Raw genomic sequence first — 18,944 nt, 5'->3', positions numbered from 1 at the left:
CCTTTGCGAAATCCAATCTATCTTGTCATTTTGTATAGTAGCAAGTCCAATTTCAGCACAATCTCTTGTAGTACAGCCTAAAATCGAAATTTCAGTTGGGACCACACAGCTGAGCAGTTTGGCGACAATTGCTTCACCTTTCAAATAAACATCAACACTTTGCAAACTACAACTAACCTCAATTGCCATTCAGTAACAGTTTGAACCGTGTCAATTAGCAAAGCATGAGTGCTGTAAGTATAATTATCATTGAACTATAATTGACCACATCAACTAACTCTTGATAGACCCAAGACTCTGTGAAGCCATTGCCAAATGGGAAGTCAGCTCCCATAAACGACAAGACTGCTGAAACTACAACAAAAGATGCAATCAATGGTGCTCAAAAGACTGCATCCAATTCAATTCCTAATGGAACTGCTAATGGTACCGCAAATGGTCCTAAACCAAATGGAAATTCTTTGAACAAGTCAACTACTAAGGAGAATAACCTACCTGCTAATAAACAGCAACAACCAGAACCAATCAAACCAGCCAAATCCACAAGAGAAGTCATTGATAGATCAATGCCAAAGGAACCTAGAAAACAAGAAAGATTCCCTTGGGAGAAGATTGGTGGATTCCAAGAAAAGGGTAAATTTGATCCTCATTTTGTTACCGATTCACAAATTGTGAAAACTTATATCATTGAAACTTTCTATTCTGACTGGTATTGGAGTACTGGATTAGTTATCGGTACTTGTTTCTTTTCATGGTTAATTGCCAAATGGAGATTTGGTATCTTTGGTTTAATGTTCGTCCTTTTAGGTACCTCATCTGTTTATCGTGCTGAATTCCGTCGTTTCTCTAGAAATATTAGAGATGACTTGCAAAGAAATGCAGCTGCTGAAAAATTGGGGGAGAATTTTGAAACAATGGAATGGTTGAACTCATTTTTAGCCAAATTTTGGGTTATTTATATGCCAGCCTTATCTGAAACCGTTATGACTATTGCTAATGATACTTTGAAAGATATTGCTCCAGGTTATGGTATTGATGCTTTGTCTTTGGATGAATTTACATTAGGTAGTAAAGCTCCAAGAATTGATTCAATCAAATCTTATACTAAAAAGGGTAAAGATGTTGTTGAAATGGACTGGGCTTTTTCATTCACTCCTGATGATACTTCTGATATGACTAAAAGAGAAATTGAAAAAAAGATCAACCCAAAAGTTGCATTGGGTGTTAGAGTTGGTAAAGCTTTTGTTTCCAAAAAATTACCAATCTTGGTTGAAAACATGTCAGTCTCTGGTAGGGTTAAAATTACATTGAACCTTTCATTGAACTTCCCTCATATCAAAATTGTCTCAATTTCATTATTAGAAGCACCAAAAATTGATTTCTCCTTGAAACCAATTGGTGGTGATATGCTTGGTTTAGATATCATGTCTTTGATTCCTGGTCTTTCCACTTTGATTACAACTTTGATTAACTCTAATGTTGGTCCAATGCTTTATGCTCCAAATCATCTTGATATAGATGTTGAAGAATTGATGGCTGCTCAAGCAAATGATGCCATTGGTGTTGTTGCAGTTACTGTTAAAGGTGCTAATGATCTTAAGAGATCTTCTCATCATGGCTTCAATCCTTATGTCCAATTGTTTGTTGATAATGAACCTGAGAAATATGTTCGTACTGACGTTAAAGCCAACACTAAAACTCCTCGTTGGAATGAAACTAAATATATCCTTGTTAATTCACTAGAGCAAAAATTGAATCTTGACTTACACTCATTCAGTACTGAAGACAAGAAAGGATCATTATTTGCTTCTCATACTATTGAATTGGCAGATTTGTTACAACAAGAGGCTATTATCGATAGCAACAAACCACTGGAGCTAGCTGGTAAGAAGAAAGGTTATATCAATTATGATATTCGTTGGTTCCCAGTTATTGAAAGTGAAAAATCATCAACAGAAGATGAAAGTAAAGAAGTTGAAACTCCTGATACTGAAGTTGGTATTTTCAAATTAACAGTTCATCAAGCTAAAAAATTGGATGCTACTGCTTCATTAATTGGTCAGCTAAACCCAAAGGCCGAATTGTATGTCAATGGTAAATCAACAAAGACATTTAGAACTTTGAAACAAGCTAATGAACCCGCTTGGGAAGAAACTTTGGAAATTCTTGTCACTCAAAAATCAAATACCAAAATCAAATTAGTCATTAGTGATACTGGTAGTAGTGATGAAGACGCCACAATTGCAACTCTGGAGGAAAGTTTGGACACTCTGGTTTTCAATACAATTGATGGTAATGATTCATTCCCATTATCACCAAAGGGTGAAGTTCGTCTAACTGCTCAATGGAAACCTGTTTCCCTAAGTGGTGTTTCTGCTGCTGCAAATTTTGTTCCACCAATCGGTGTTGCTAGATTGCATTTGAGAAAAGGTATTGATTTATTGAATTTGGAAAAAATTGGTAAAGTTGATCCATATGTTAAAGTCATGTTGAATAATAGATTGAAATATCAAACTGTTTTCTATCCTGATACACTTGATCCAAATTTCGATGAAGTTGTTTATTTACCAATCACTTCACAGTCTCAACATGTCTCTTTTGAAGTTATGGATGAACAAAAAATGAGTAAAGATCGCTCGTTAGGTTCATGTGACTTCCCAATAGGTAACTTTGTTTCAAAGGATGCTAATGATAACTTTTTGTTTTATGATGGCGCTAACAAAATCCTGAAATCTAAATTATCCTTGAAAGGTAAAACAGCTCATGGTGAGTTGACTTATTCTGTTTCATTCTTGCCTGCCATTCCCGTTTATTCATTGACCGAATTGGAACAGCTTGAACAAGAAAGAGAAAAGAAGGCTGCAAGAGAGAAAAAGTATCAAGCACAACTTAAAGATTGGGAAGAAGTTTACAAAAAGAATCCAAAAGATTATGAATGGGTTGATGTTGAAGATCAAGACGAATTCGATGAAGATGCCAAAGAAAAATTATCTCTAGAACAATTGTTGACTTATAGATCAGGTACTTTAGGCATTAACATTTTGAAAGGTAAGGTTAAGAAAGCTGATACATTTATTCAAGTTTTGATTGACGATTCAGGATCTCCAAGTTTCGTCTCTGGAAGAGCAACTGCTCGTAATGTTAACCCGGAATCTGGGGAAGCTTTTATTCGTGATTTACCAAACAGTAAGATTGTTTTCAGAAACACAAAGAAACAACAGGTAAAAGATTCTGGTGATGTTCTAGGTGAACAAATTTACAACACCATTGAATTGTTAGAAAAGGGTTATGACGAACCATATCATGTTACTATTGATGGTGCATCAGTTGAAGTTAGATTTGAATACATTCCATCAGCCATAAAATTACCACCATCTGAAACCATTCTAGATACAGGTAGAGCTAAGATTGAATTCCTGGATGCTGAAGGACTGATGTCTGCTGACAGAAATGGTAAATCAGACCCATTTGTCTCATTGACTTTGAATGGCTTAGAATTATTCAAAACCAAGGTGGTTAAAAAGACCCTGTCGCCAACATGGAATGAAGGTACTACTATTCCAGTTCCATCGAGAGCAAGAAGTGATTTAATGATGACAGTTTATGATTGGGATAGAGCTGGTAAAAATGATTTGTTGGGTCAAGCCCGTTTGGATATTACAGGCGTTAAACCATTAACCTCAGACATCATTCATATCCCATTGGATACTCAAGGATCTGTTCGTCTGAGAGTTACATTTGTTCCTGAATATATTCGCCCAAAGATTGGTGCCGCAGAATTTGGTGTGAACTTATCATCTATTGCAGGTGCTCCATTGAAGACTGTTGGTGCTGCTGCAGACTTGGCCACTGGTGTCGTTGGTGGTGGTGTTGGTGTTGCTGCAGGTGCTGTTGGTAAAGGTGGTTCCTTGTTCAAGAATGTTTTGACAGGTAAAAAGAGTAAGAAATCACTAGATCAACCACGTTCATCTATGGATACCGGCTCACAATATGCCAATGATGTTCAGTCGATGAGATCTGGTCAAACCAAATCTACAACTTCAAAAGATAAAGAAGGTGGTGCAATTGCTGCTGCTCAAGAAGAGAATGGTGATGATCAAGCTTCAACATATACTACTCAAGTGAAGGATAAAAAGACTACCAAGGGTAAATTAATCATTAGATCAGGTACAAACTTGGGTAATCATGCCCAAGTTAAAGTCTCATTAGCCATTAATGAAAAATTGAGGGAGATTTATCACACCAAGAATGTCAAGGCTACAAATCATGTTTTGAGATGGGATGAAGAAACTTCATTTGATGCTCCAATGGATGCTGAAGTTGTCTTTGGTGGTCTCTTACACCATAAATTTTCTAAAGATGAAGAACTTGGAACTGCCAGTATCAAGCTAGCTGAAGTTGTTGACAGTCCTCGTGATATTGATCTGAAATTAGGTCAAGGACAAATTGTTGTTAGTTTCAGATACAGTCCAGAACCTGAAGAAGGTCAAGAAGATGGTCAAACTCCTCCTCCACCAGGATGGCACCACGAGGACCTAAGACCTTGAATGCTTTAGTTTTGTGATTTACTATTTTTTTTGACGACAAAAGTACAAGAGACGTTCCTTTATTCAACAACTGTTGATATGATTTTTTCTATGAATTGGTTTTTATTATTGTATGAATATAAATACTTGTGTACACTATAATACACTGACATTAGTTATTTGATCATTGATGTAGCTTTGACACATACGTTAATCATGAACTTTATCATTACATCCAGACACCTCTTTATGGAATCTGTGACTGTCCCACTTTCTCGAATGAAATGTGTGGCCCTGCTCAACTCTGCCAGAGCGACTCAAAGTGGTTTTCGAGAGCTGAAAATTCTCGAAATCTCGGTGCTCAGGTTTACGCGTTGTATACTGGCTTTTGTGCGGGAAGCTGCAGTAAAACTCAGTACACCATCCAGTGTAGGACTCTGGCGTTGGATTCTCAACAACAAACGTCTTGAACAATCAAGCTTGAAGAAGCCCTAGTTAAAGATACCATATACATCACAACAAGACTATATCAAAATGAGCGCCCAATTAGTAAGTGGGAATACAGGGTAGAGATCAATGAGATTATTAAGATCCCAAGAACACACCGTTCGATGTTATACTGAAGTTAGAAGGGAGTAATAAAATACGGTTGGAAATTTCAATGAAAACATCAGCAAACCATATGAAAGAAACCAAAAGCATACAAATATAAAAGTTAAAAAATGCTATGTTGGATATATTGAATCAAATGTTCACATTTGGAGAGATCTGAATCAAGAATTAAAGAAAAGGTAGATTTCAAGATAGAATGCACCACGGGAACCTATAATCTCAGAGATCTAAAATACCATGAATGCAAACAAATGCTTATTGAACTATACTAACAATTCAAATAGGCTCCAAAATGGTATCAAGCTGAAGACGCTCCAGTCCCAAAAAACACCAGAAAGACTGCTCGTCCACAAAAATTACGTGCCTCATTAGTTCCAGGTACTGTTTTAATTTTATTAGCTGGTCGTTTCAGAGGTAAAAGAGTTGTTTACTTAAAACACTTAGAAGACAACACCTTATTAGTTTCTGGTCCATTCAAAGTTAACGGTGTTCCATTACGTCGTGTCAATGCTCGTTATGTTATTGCTACTTCAACCCAAGTTTCATTAGAAGGTGTTGATGCTTCAAAATTCAACGTTGCTTACTTTGCTCGTGAAAAATCAACCAAAGCTAAAGGTGAAGCTCAATTCTTTGGTGAAGAACAACCAAAAAAACAAGTTAAAGCTGAACGTGTTGCTGACCAAAAATCAATTGATGCTGCTTTATTAACTCAAATCAAGAAAACTCCATTATTAAAAGAATACTTGTCTGCTACTTTCAGTTTGAAAAACGGTGACAGACCACATTTATTAAAATTTTAGGCCGGTGATTTTGTTGTTTAAGTTTAACGTCCGTCATATCATTATTTTAAAGTCTTTTGTATAATTTTCCTGTGATGAAGAATCTATTATCAAGGTCTTTTTTCGTTTTTCATGTTACGTGGAAAACAAACAAACGTAAAATTGAATGTAGTTTATGTATAAAGGTATTTTTGTAATGTTCTTCTGTCTTCTGCAATATTCTACTCCATCTGATCTGAATAGATCTAAAAGTTATGTCGAGACTCGACCGGCCTTCTCAAAATCACCTCAGTAATTGAATTCAAACAATTGAGAAGATTGAGAACTAGAAGCTCAAAATCATAAATATCGACCAAATTGTACCTCCAATACGTTCATGTCTATGGGAATTTTGACATAAAAATTCAAGTGTATATAAACTCCATTACACGTTTCCTCGACAACAAAGTCATCTCGCCGAAAAGGGAAATTTCAAAAGAAACGAGGTGCTCCATACAAAAAAATTTTTTGAACGTGGAAATATAAAAAAGAGTACAATTAAGCTAAACCTTTAACCTTTAAGAACTCTCTTTCAAAAGAATCAACCACAAAAGGTACATATCAAAATGACTTCTTTATTACCATTAGCCTCATACAACTTAGCTTTGAACCCATTCACTCCAACTCAAGCAATTGAATCAGAATTACCAGTTACTGTTCATTTAACCTTAGCTGCTATTGATCCAGAAGGTGCTATTGATGATGATGAACAACCATCTACTTTAAGAATCTTGAAAAGCTCAGCTTTCCGTAACTTGGATGAAGATTCCTCAGATGATGATTTATCAGAAGATGGTGAAGATGCTGAATTGAATGAAGACTCTGATGAAGATAAAATCGAAGAAGATTCAGATGAAGAAGATGCTGGTGAAAATGATGCTGAAGATGATGATGAAGAAGATGACGAAGACTTCAACGATGATGAAGATGATGAAATCGAAGAATACGTTGTTTGTACTTTATCACCAAAATCACAATACCAACAAACTTTAGATTTGACCATCTCCCCAGATGAAGAAGTTTTCTTTGTTGTTACTGGTTCATACCCAATCCATTTATCTGGTAACTTTGTTGAACACCCATATGACGAAGAAGATTCAGAATTCGATTCAGATGAAGATTCAGAAGATGAATATGATTTATCACCAGATGAAGATGAAATCATTGGTGAAGATTTCGATATCAATGATTTAGAAGATGAAAGTGATGTTGAAGGTAAAATTGAAGAATTAGTTGAAGAAGAAGAAGCTAAAAAAGTTGAAGCTCCAAAAGAAACCAAAAAATCAAAGAAAGAAAACAAAAAACGTCAAGTTGAAGAAGAAGAAGCTAAACCAGAACCAAAAGAAACCAAAAAGCAAAAGAAAGCTAAAGAAGAAAAAAATGTCAAATTTAACAAAGAATTAGAACAAGGTCCAACTGAATCTAAGAAAGAATCAGCTCCAAAATCAACCACCAAAACTTTACCAGGTGGTGTTGTCATTGAAGACCGTACTGTTGGTAAAGGTCCAACTGCTAAAAATGGTTCAAGAGTTGGTGTCAGATATATTGGTAAATTGAAGAACGGTTCAGTTTTCGATAAAAACACCTCTGGTAAACCATTCAACTTTGGTTTAGGTAAAGGTGAAGTCATCAAAGGTTGGGATGTCGGTGTTGTTGGTATGGCTGTTGGTGGTGAACGTCGTATTGTCATTCCAGCTAAAATGGCTTACGGTAGTCAAAAATTACCAGGTATTCCAGCTAACTCTGAATTAACTTTCGATGTTAAATTAGTTTCCATTAAATAGGTGGATACCAAACTTCAAATAGACTGTGAATTTTAATTTTATGTACTTTGCTTTTCCTCATCTTTCATTTATCTTTTAATATTACAATTATCACCATTGGCTATTATTTTTTACATCGTAGTAGTATAATTCATTCACAAATAATAGATCGTTTATATGTGCTAAACCTGGTACGCACCACACCATACTTTACAAATTTTCACATAGATTTTAAACGACGTGAGGAATCTCCAACTAGGAAGATCTGAAAAGGACCATTCCCCCAATTTCTGGCCTATCAGATCAAGCAGAAACTATTCGAAATTGTCATTCGTTTTAATTCATCTCTGAATCCATTCAAGTTTAAACTCCTTTTCAATATTCGCTATCTGTTCTGCAGCTTATAAACTTTTCACTAATCTCAGCTAATATTCCAATTTGGCCTTGTAAAAAAAAATTCCTAGGAAAATTTTGTGTTGGGCGCGTCACCATTCCACATACAAAACAAGAGCTGATTCTATTCAATTCAAAGAACTTGAGTTCATTCCATTCACTGTCCCAGGCTGTCTTAAAGCTAGCACTGCTACATTCCTTTCCCAGATCTTCATCGCATCCAAAAAGGGACATGGCCGCCGTTTTAGAAAGACCTTTGAACGGTCTTGCCTCTGTTTTGGCGTTTATTGGTAAGCTGAGTGCTCTACATCCAATTCATACTCTGATTGTCACATCTCTATTGGCTTCAATTGCTTATTTATCCATAGTGGAGGAATACATTGGTGAAGGCTTTAGCTATGCTGACTCTTCCTCAAATTTGGTCAACTATTACCATTCATCAAGTGCTAAATCTCCTTGGGTTCAAGTTGATGATTTTTCAAAAATTTCTCAAGATGCTGAACATTTTGATGTTATCCCATTCCAATTCAAAAGAGGTGGTGTATTAGAATTGCCAGAGATTGCTAATTCTTATTCTTCAGATGATGAACAAGTTAAGTTCTTAATCACAAAGGAAAATGAAACTACTGATGCTGAAATTACTCAATTAATTTCTTCAGATGGTACTGTTTGGAAATTTAGAGATTTCCATGCTAAACTTGGTAAATACTCTGATCTAATCATCAAAGGTTATAACAAGGTTAGTAAATTGATTTTAGGTGCTGAACCATTCGATATTGCTATCGTTACTGTTGCTTATTTAGCAATGTGGTATACTTTTATCTCATTATTTCTTGATATGAGAAAGGCAGGTTCAAAATTCTGGTTAGCATTTTCAGCTTTGGTTTCTTCATTCTTTGCATTCTTGTTCGCATTATATGCTACTACAAGATATCTTGAATTACAGATCCCAGTTTTAAGTATTACTGAAGGTGTTCCATTTCTTGTTGCAACTATTGGTTTCAAACACAAAATTGCATTAACTACAAAGCTATTGACTAAATATTCAAGTCAAGAATACCACAAGCACGGTACACCAAGTTGTTTATATTTGGCCATCAAAGAACAAGGTTCCGCCTTGTTACATGATCATTTGCTCGTTATCACTGCATTTATTGGCTGTTCATTCTATGCTTCTCACTTGGAAGGCTTGAGAAATTTCTGTATCTTTTCAGCATTGATTTTATTTTTTGATCTGTTGACTACTGTCACTTTTTATGCTGGTATTTTATCATTGAAATTGGAAATCAACTTGATTCACAGATCAACAATTATCAAACAAGCTTTACAAGAAGATGGTTTAACTCAAGAAACCGTTGATGAAGTTTTGAGATCTGATGAGGATGCTTCAAAAGTTTATATTGATGACAATACCAATTCTGCAGTCACTGCAGCTAAAATTGGAGCAATTGTTTTATTTTTTGGATTCCACATTTATGGATTAGGTTCAGCTTGGTTGTCAGATTTAGGTGCTAATTCGGAGTACAATGATTCATTCTCTTTGGACGAAACATTATTTGCAAATATTCCAATCGGTTCAAAAGGTACCTTAGTTAGTGTTCATCCTGCAAGATTTTTCTTACCATCAAAAGTTTCTATTCAAATTGAAGATTATATTCTATCCACTATTGGTTATATCAGTGCTGCCATCCGTGACAAATATATTTCAAAGTTTGTATTGTTCGCATTCGCAATCAGTGTTACTATTAACGTTTATTTATTAAACGCTGCTCGTATTCATTCATCAAGCGTTGAATCAGATATTGAAAAGAATAAATCACAAAAACTTGCCAAATCAGCCAAACCAACTCCTACTAAAAAAGTTGAATTTGAACCAAAAATTTCAAATAATTCATCATCAAATGAATCAGATGTTACAAAATCTTCAGAAATTATTCCAACTTCAGATAATGAAACTGTTGAAGCTCGTCCATTAGATAAAATTGTTGAATTATTCAAAGATGGTAAAGTTAAATCATTACAAAATGAGGAAGTTGTTTCATTAGTTACTAATGGTAACTTGCCATTATATGCATTAGAAAAACAATTGGGTAACACTACTCGTGCAGTTGAAGTTCGTCGTAAAGCTATTGCCAAATTAGCAGGTGCTCCAGTTTTAGAAACAAGCAAATTACCATATTTGCATTACGATTATGACCGTGTCTTTGGTGCTTGTTGTGAAAATGTTATTGGGTTCATGCCATTACCTGTTGGTATTGCCGGTCCATTGATTGTTGATGGTACACCATATCATATTCCAATGGCTACTACTGAAGGTTGTTTAGTTGCATCAGCTATGCGTGGTTGTAAAGCTATTAATTTAGGTGGTGGTGTCCAAACTGTGTTAACAAAAGATGGTATGACTCGTGGTCCTTGTGTCTCATTCCCCTCATTGAAAAGAGCTGGTGCTTGTAAGATTTGGTTGGATTCTGAAGAAGGTCAAGCTAGTATCAAAAAAGTGTTCAATTCCACTTCAAGATTTGCACGTTTACAACATATTCAAACTGCTTTAGCAGGTGATTTGTTATTTATTCGTTTCCGTACCACCACTGGTGATGCCATGGGTATGAATATGATCTCTAAAGGTGTTGAATTTGCTTTAAAACAAATGGTTGAGGAATTTGGTTGGGATGATATGCAAGTTATTTCAGTCTCTGGTAATTACTGTACTGATAAAAAACCAGCAGCTATCAACTGGATCGAAGGTCGTGGTAAAAGTATTGTTGCTGAAGCTATTGTTCCAAAAGAAGCTGTTGAAAAAGTTTTGAAGAGTGATGTTGGTGCATTAGTTGAATTAAACATCAGTAAGAACTTGATTGGTTCAGCTATGGCTGGTTCAGTCGGTGGTTTCAATGCACATGCTGCTAATATTTTGACAGCTGTCTATTTGGCATTAGGTCAAGATCCTGCACAAAATGTTGAAAGTTCTAATTGTATAACGTTGATGAAAGAAACTCAAGATGGTGATTTACAAATTTCAGTCTCTATGCCATCTATTGAAGTTGGTACTATTGGTGGTGGTACAATTTTAGATCCTCAAGGTTCAATGTTGGAATTATTAGGTGTCAGAGGTCCAGCTTCAGTTCCTGGTGCTAATGCTCAACAATTGGCCAAGATCATTGCATCTATTGTTTTGGCTGGTGAATTATCATTATGTAGTGCTCTAGCAGCAGGTCATTTGGTTCAAAGTCATATGCAACATAACAGAGCTGGTGCTACTAAGAAATGAGCTTGAAAAGAAAAAGAAGAAAAAGTTTTAAATTGAAAAGTCACACTATGTTTTTTTTTGTATCATTTTTGCATTTATATTGTTGTTAGTATTTTACTTGGTAATATTCCAGAAGGTTATATCCGCTAATTTTATTGTATATTTTTAATATTTCATAGCTATTTATTGTCATTTCCATCGCTTGATGAATCAATGTATGAGATGTAATTAAGTCAGGAAGTCCGCTCTTGGTTATCTGCGTGTGTCGCGAACCTGTTCTGTGTTTTTTTTTTTCAAAATTCTCAGCAGAATGACGCTGGGAACTGGGACAATAAACTACTGATGATTAATAATAAAGAAAGTCTCAAGAGCATTTGGATAGTCTGGAAACAGTGTACTTTTAATAAGTGAACTGGGAGCTGTATATTGGCATATTATTCAAAGGAAGAGTTCCATCAAGCATAGGAAGCCGAATACCGTTCTTTTAGAGGGTGTCACAGAGGAAAGGCTTTAATATAAGAACTGGGCGGACCTATCTTGTAAACGGAGAAGAGTCCTAAAAAAGAGTGTACAAGTTATTCGAGAAGACATCAACAACATCCATCAAATATTTCATCAACATCCATCACCATCACCATCACCATACATACCGACAGTCAAAATAATATCCAGAATGGCACCTAGAGCTACGAATAAGAAGGAGAAGCCTTCATCTGCTACACCAACCACAACAACATCAACAAGTGCAGTTACTACAAAGAAGGACAACGGGGCATCCAAACCAGCTCCAAGTCGAAGAAGAGCTGTTGCTTGCAAATCCTGCCATACGCTCAAAGTCAAGTGTATCCCTTCTGATCCAGATGACCTCTCGTCTCCTTGTGTTAGATGTATCAAGACCAGAAGAGTGTGTGAGATAGATACAAACTACAGCAGAAAGAAGAGAAAACAACCACAGCAACAACAACAACAAATGCATCCACAATCAATTACGAATTCAAGTCAAGAGTGAGTACCATACCATTTGATTATTTGAATCACTTACTAACAAGCTTCTTTAGTCGCGTAAATGAACTGGAACAAAAGATTGAACAATTAAATAATGAACTACTACAACATCGTTCACAAATGAGCAGTAACTCACCTCAAGGGTCTATCCATAGTAATAATCAATCACCAGTGCATCCTGGTGGACAGTCTTTTCCAAATCATTTCAGCCCCTTGTCTTCATATCAACAAAACACGATTGGGCAAAGGTCCTCATTAAGTGGAACTCCAATAAGCGCTGAAAGAGGGAATAACAGCAGAGGCACAAAGAGACCAGTAAATGGTGGTAGCTCTTTTGAATTCATCAATGAAAATGATCATTTCCCTAAAAATGGGGCTACCGATGCTAAAAGGGCCAAAGTATCCAAATTGACAAAAGCTCAACAGATTGAACAATTGATTGGTTCAACTGCGTTATCTGATGTTAGTAATATGGTTACACAAGTTGCAGAGGAAAGACTACGGAGAGTTTACTCATCTCATGTAGATTTGATTGATAGTGGAATTCTAACTATAGAGGAGGCTCAACAAAGACTGAAGATGTATTTTGAAGTGATCTTTGCAAAGTATCCTTTTGTTGATGTTCCTACTGATGTGGAAACATTCAAGTCTGTTTATCCTGTTTTGTTCAATGTTGTTATGGCTGTCACTTGTGTTGCAAGTACTAATGATGCTGATTTTGATAAAAACTTGAATATTGAAAATATTGCTACCCAAGAAGTTATTCATGAAGTTGTGGTTATTGGGAACAAATCAATTGAACTGTTGAAATCGTTGTTGCTTTTAACTATTTGGTACAATATGCCTGAATTGTTTCATAATCGTCGTTATCATATATTCAGTGCTTTATGTATAACAATGACTCAGGATCTTGGTTTGACAGGTCGCCCATATTATGTTGTTAACAAAAGTGAAGGTTCCGTTCTCCGCTCTGAAGTGTTGGAGGATCCTCAAAAGGATGAATATAGATGTCTTGTTTTGGCTGTTTATTCTGCATCTATTGGTTATTCATTATTTCTAAGAAGAAAATTATTTGTCACATGGACTCCATATCTTGAGGATTCTTATCAACATTTAAGAACTTCTAGTGAATTAAAGTTCAGATCAGTTGCGATATTTGCTAAATTGACCAGTTTACTTGAAAAGATTCATAGTTTTGTTGAATTGAAAGATCAAGAGAATTTATCATTTATTCAACATTTCCAAAGAGCTATTGATTTCTTGAAAGATCAACAGACAACAATGGACTCTAATGTCCTGCTTGGGTTTGCTTATTCAGTTGAAGCATTTTTGTACTCAAAGTTTACATCTGAAGAATTGAGTTTCAAATGTTTACATTCAACTTTACAATGTCTACATCATTTCAGCTCATTGACCCCAGCTCAGTTTTGTTCAGTGCCATTATTGATCTATGGAAGATTAATGTATTGCTTTGCACTGCTACTGAAGACTAGTAACTGCTTGAGCTTTGAATTTGATTTTAGCTCCATAAAGAGAATAATGAATACATTAGATGAATGCAACAAGATTTACAAAACAAACCATTTGCTTGTGAAGACCAAATTGTTGTTTTATTTCTACTTAACAACATATTCCAAGAATGAAAATGCATTCAACGAATTGGCCAATATATCATCAAGTGAAACCGTTGTCAACGCTAATTCTCAAAATTCAAGTATTAGTGGCACACCAACCAACACATCTTCAGCAAATCAACCTCCAAAAACTTCATTACATCAACCAGTTGTACAACAGTCATTTGAACAACAACATCAACAACATGCCCCTGCTGGTGATGCCCCAGGCATGGCAACCTCACATATTCCTCAAGGTTATCCTCAACAGCCACACCATCCAATCAACACAGGGAATATCCCACCACATAGCCATCAATATCCAGATCAATATCAACACCCATTAATGCACCCACAACAACATTCACACCAACAAGTTAATGGACCACCAATGAATGTTTACCCTGGAATCAGCATGCCAAATACTAATAGCATGCTACCGCAACATGACCAGCTGGAGTCTCATATGGAGCCAGTATACCCTCAATTGGATGTGTTATCTGATGCTACAATGAAGGGATTTGGTGACATTCCAACTGAATTGATGGGACAAGATGAATTTTGGAAGTTGTTTGATTATAAAGATGAACAATTTTTGTTATAATGACGATAATGTGGCATATGTATATAATAAATATATATTCAAGTTGACTACATTGTACAAGATACAATAATCATTTCATGTGATTTCGTTTCGGTTGAATAAAGTGAAGGATAAATTGTGGGCCGACCCGAGTTCTTCTAAAATTTTAGTTCAAAATCACGAATGTTACAAAATAGAACCACAGTTTTAATCATCAAAGAGTAGGAAAATCAAGGCCATGTCAATGGATACCTGGAGAATGAATGGATTATATAAAGATGGTGTTCCCCAATTCATTTAAGCTTTTGAGTCTTCCTGTCACTAAGACGAGACATATGACAATTGATAAGTTCAACATAAATTCCATTGCAGTTATTGGTGGTGGTCCAAGTGGTATTGCAAGTGTTTACGAATTTCTTCATACAACCAAAGATGGTAAGTCAACAGTAGGTGGTTCAAACGCTGAAAACCCAGCATTTACCAAGGTTGTTGGCTTTGAACAAAAGAATAAAGTTGGTGGTAGTTGGGCTCCATCTATTGAAGTTCCTGATTTACCTGAAGATGAATTATGGGGTCGAAATTATTATGATGCGGATGTTATTCATCCAAAAGTTGAAATTCCTAAGGGGCTCTCTAATCATAGTGTTGAATCCCCATTGGTGACTGATGGTGTCAACAATGATAATCAATGGAGACGGTCTGCAGTTTATCCAGGCTTATACACCAATGTCCCTAGAAGATTTTTGAGATTTTCATCAATCAAGTATACACCCCCATCCAAACTAGCTGAAATTGATCCATTAATTAGTTATAAAGAGGTTGGCCAAGTTTTGGATAAATTTGTTGATGATAATAAACTTTTGGATCATTTTAGATTGAATACTCAAGTCCAAGATGTTCAAAAAGATGAAGAAGGTAAATGGTTATTGACCCTAAGACATAGTACACCTGAAGGTAAAGATGAATGGTATACAGAGAAATTTGATGCTGTTGTCATTGCAAGTGGTCATTATTCAGTTCCATTCATTCCATATATTGAAGGCTTGAACTCTGCACCAAAGGGAACCATAGTGCATTCTAAATCATTTAGAACAGTTGATCAATTCAAAGATAAGAATGTTTTGGTTGTTGGTTCTTCATTGAGTGGTATTGATATCATCCAGTATATTGAACCAGTTGTTAAAAGCTTAACCATATCTCGTACTCCAGGCAAACAAGAAATTTTTCCATGGATAACAAAAGCTGCAACCTCGTTTTCAAATAAACCAAGAATTTCCAAAATTGATGGTAAAACTGTTTTCTTTGAAGATGGTTCAAAATTAGAAGATGTTGACAAGATCTTATTTGCAACTGGGTACCACTGGCATTATCCATACATTGGTGAGAAATTTCTGGAATTAACAAAACCAGGATATGCTAATAAAGCAACTGGGGGTTCAAGAGTTAAAGGTTTATACCGTGATACTTTCAACATTGAAGATCCTACTTTGGCATTTATTGGTGTCCAAATTACTTCTGTTCAATTTCATTCTTTTGAAGCAGGTGCAGTGGGTATTGCTGGAGTTTGGTCAAATAGTAAAAGATTACCTTCAAAAGATGCTCAAAAGGAATGGGAAACAAAGAGATTGGTGGAGACTTCAGATGATTATATTTTTCATTATTACCCATGGGATATTGTTCAAAAAGAGTTTATTGATGTTTTGCTGGAATATGCCCCAGATGATAGACCTTATATATTGGAAGGTGAAGATTTTGGTGATTATCCAAAGGCTTTAGAAGCAGCTGAAAGAGCATTCTATGACATCAAAGCTGGTAAATATTCTCTTGATTAGATTGATTCGAGCTGGTTTCCAAATAAGGATAGAATATACTTTTACCAATATATTGAAGAGTTTAAATAACCGAAGGACTGTAGATGGGCTGATTTTTGAATCTAAAACCAATATCTTGCTGCTGATTATATGAGTATGAATTAGATCCACGGTGCTAAGTAACTAACATTTGATCCTCCTCAGTGATAGAAGCAAGATATAATAGCTGTCACATTTGAGTCATGAATCCTAGTCGACGCCTAGTTATAAAATCAAAGTTTAATTTAAAGCCACTGGGTATCAACTGATGACATTTAGTACCCTTTTATCGATCAACACATGATTCATAGAATCTTTATACACTTGAGCTTACCTCCTTATACTCTCTACATATCTCAATTGCTGGTCATCCAAAGTATGAAGCAATAGCTGCAATTATATCATGAGCTACCGGGTACTAAAAGTGTATCAATTGGTTTCAGCTGATCGCACAATACGTCTAGTCGCTTGAAATAAATGGGGACATCTAGTGCTGTGATTCAACTAAAATTCATCAGCTTGGAGGTAAATACCAGATATCATAACAGAACGACCAGTTTAGAAAAGTTGAATCTTCAAGTACGCTGAATCAAACACACCATCCATCAACCAGATTTAATCCCACCATGTGCTATTCTGAAATTCGACAGAGCATATATTAAGAAATATGGCTAATTAATCAATTTCCTTTGCAGATTCCTCTTGAGCAAACCACATGTGATACTTAGTCTATTGTCACATATATAGCGTTGTTCGATACCTCAAGATTGTTGATGTTGGCCACGTTGAAGAGTTGAATCTCTGGCACTAAAATAAAGTGTAGCTTCTTCAGCCGCATCTGAATGTATATTTAGCCGCCATCATTTTCCATGAAGTTTGTATAGGTTTGTACGTACATCACATACACTTGAGCTACATCCCCAAATAATCTCCATGAGCCCGAGCTATTGCGCTGTTTAGTGCTGATTCTTCAAGAACAAATTGAATGAATCTGATTCAAAATTTGGACCTTGGTAACATAAAGGAATGGTTTGAAATTTGAATTGTAAGTGTATGTATTTGGATCTTGTTGATAGATTTTTGTTTGTTTGAAGTTGCAACTTGCAACGGAGAATTTTACGGTTCATATGCACCTTCAAACATGTTGCAGACACAAACGTGCATTAGAGTTGAAAAGTCACAAATTCCCGACAGATACAAGATTTGCACAATCAAAATTGGCCAGCTCAAAATGTTTGTGCCTGGATTGCAAATGAACTTGTGAAGTTCTAATGTTCTAATCTTCACAATTGGTGCTCTGGACATATTACCTTGAAACGTTTGGAAAGTGTACAGCTCTTGAACTTTTTGATATCGTCAACAAGGTTGCTTTCAAATTGACTGCTTTACAGCATCGGTCTTAACTCAAAATACAGCTAAAATTGTGAAATCCTGTTGAAGCTTAATGCTACTTTCTACTTGAGCGAAGACGTAAGGTATTAAGTAATTCTTAGATTGTGCGTTAATGTGCCTGGTGAAATATTTGAGAGTTGGCGAGGCGATGTGATTTTTGTGTGTACAACTTGTAGTAATTGAACGAGGATAAATTAGATGGTCATACTCAGGAATAAGGAACTTGTGAAAGAACAACCATTTGTACCTTCAAGCTTTAGTGATAGCACTTATATCTCCAAATTGTGAGCTCCCAATCAGACCACAGTACCATCATATTGAGGCCGAAGGTCAACATACAAGTACTTGCACAAGCTTGAAGGGACTGTTAACATATGGTCCCAAGGTACCGGCGCCTATTTGTCGACAAGCTACATAAGCACAATATTTGTGTACCTGATCAACAGGTTCTTATGTTCCATAATCCACGAGAATTATATGCTTATCAATCAAAGCGTATAAAATGTATTTATGTTGAAACTTGAGAGGTAGGTACAACGCACAAAATGTTTGAGAATATCAGTTTGAGCATATCAGTTTGAGCAAAGAATGGGAACAAAAGTCGAATTATTCCAATTGATCAACTCATGAATATTATATACTTTTTGTTTGGCTGATTGAATAACCTATCTAGCCAAGTACTGCTTGCTTATAATTTGAGTAATATCAATTGAACTCGAACATCAAACAAGCTGTTCCCAACACGTCTCTAATTATTAATTAGTTGATCGACGGCCGCACATAATTAATAAGTACATGACTGGTCAATATGGCATCGAAATTACTAGCTACTTTAATTATACATATATTAATTAAAAAAATAACGTGATCGTCTAATATTAATATATAATATAATTAATACAAATTACCAGCAGCTATATTTATATAAATTAATTCATGATCATATTGTAATATGATACAATTAATTAATCAACTGATCAAATATTATATACGCGCCAGCACTACTAGTTGTACAGCTAGCTGTATCACCATGATCACTGGCCTAGCAGCTAGCTGGTGAACTATTTAACTACAACAGAATGTTATATCTGTACGTTTGGGTTCTAGATCCATAATATTTCATTATAATATAGCTTAAACTA

The 18,944-nt window shown here is 35.6% G+C and overlaps 6 protein-coding genes across 6 annotated transcripts; all 6 read left to right on the top strand.

Moving 5' to 3' along the window:
- Positions 1-566: 566 nt before the first annotated feature.
- On the top strand, positions 567-4,547 carry TCB3 (Tcb3p; the record flags this gene model as incomplete). The annotated part of the gene is made up of 1 exon (XM_019181157.1): positions 567-4,547. One exon carries the CDS (start codon positions 567-569, stop codon positions 4,545-4,547), a length of 3,981 nt encoding a protein of 1,326 aa, XP_019041821.1.
- A 513-nt stretch (positions 4,548-5,060) lies between these two features.
- Positions 5,061-5,938, top strand: RPL6A (60S ribosomal protein eL6; the record flags this gene model as incomplete). Its single annotated transcript, XM_019184449.1, has 2 exons — positions 5,061-5,075; positions 5,423-5,938. The coding sequence occupies 2 exons, from the start codon at positions 5,061-5,063 to the stop codon at positions 5,936-5,938; spliced, it is 531 nt and encodes a 176-aa protein (XP_019041820.1).
- A 584-nt stretch (positions 5,939-6,522) lies between these two features.
- On the top strand, positions 6,523-7,740 carry FPR3 (peptidylprolyl isomerase FPR3; the record flags this gene model as incomplete). Its single annotated transcript, XM_019180381.1, has 1 exon — positions 6,523-7,740. One exon carries the CDS (start codon positions 6,523-6,525, stop codon positions 7,738-7,740), a length of 1,218 nt encoding a protein of 405 aa, XP_019041819.1.
- Positions 7,741-8,344: 604 nt separating this feature from the next.
- Positions 8,345-11,469, top strand: HMG1 (hydroxymethylglutaryl-CoA reductase (NADPH) HMG1; the record flags this gene model as incomplete). The annotated part of the gene is made up of 2 exons (XM_019186676.1): positions 8,345-8,402; positions 8,502-11,469. The coding sequence occupies 2 exons, from the start codon at positions 8,345-8,347 to the stop codon at positions 11,378-11,380; spliced, it is 2,937 nt and encodes a 978-aa protein (XP_019041818.1). The 3' UTR covers positions 11,381-11,469.
- A 563-nt stretch (positions 11,470-12,032) lies between these two features.
- Positions 12,033-14,581, top strand: WAR1 (War1p; the record flags this gene model as incomplete). The annotated part of the gene is made up of 2 exons (XM_019184060.1): positions 12,033-12,364; positions 12,418-14,581. The coding sequence occupies 2 exons, from the start codon at positions 12,033-12,035 to the stop codon at positions 14,579-14,581; spliced, it is 2,496 nt and encodes an 831-aa protein (XP_019041817.1).
- Positions 14,582-14,895: 314 nt separating this feature from the next.
- On the top strand, positions 14,896-16,392 carry WICANDRAFT_82601 (uncharacterized protein; the record flags this gene model as incomplete). Its single annotated transcript, XM_019185407.1, has 1 exon — positions 14,896-16,392. The coding sequence occupies one exon, from the start codon at positions 14,896-14,898 to the stop codon at positions 16,390-16,392; it is 1,497 nt and encodes a 498-aa protein (XP_019041816.1).
- Between the last annotated feature and the right edge of the window lie 2,552 nt (positions 16,393-18,944).

The sequence above is a fragment of the Wickerhamomyces anomalus genome (assembly GCF_001661255.1).
Source record: "Wickerhamomyces anomalus NRRL Y-366-8 unplaced genomic scaffold WICANscaffold_1, whole genome shotgun sequence".
Taxonomy (NCBI): domain Eukaryota; kingdom Fungi; phylum Ascomycota; class Saccharomycetes; order Phaffomycetales; family Wickerhamomycetaceae; genus Hansenula; species Hansenula anomala.
This window is presented reverse-complemented; position numbering and strand designations above follow the sequence as displayed.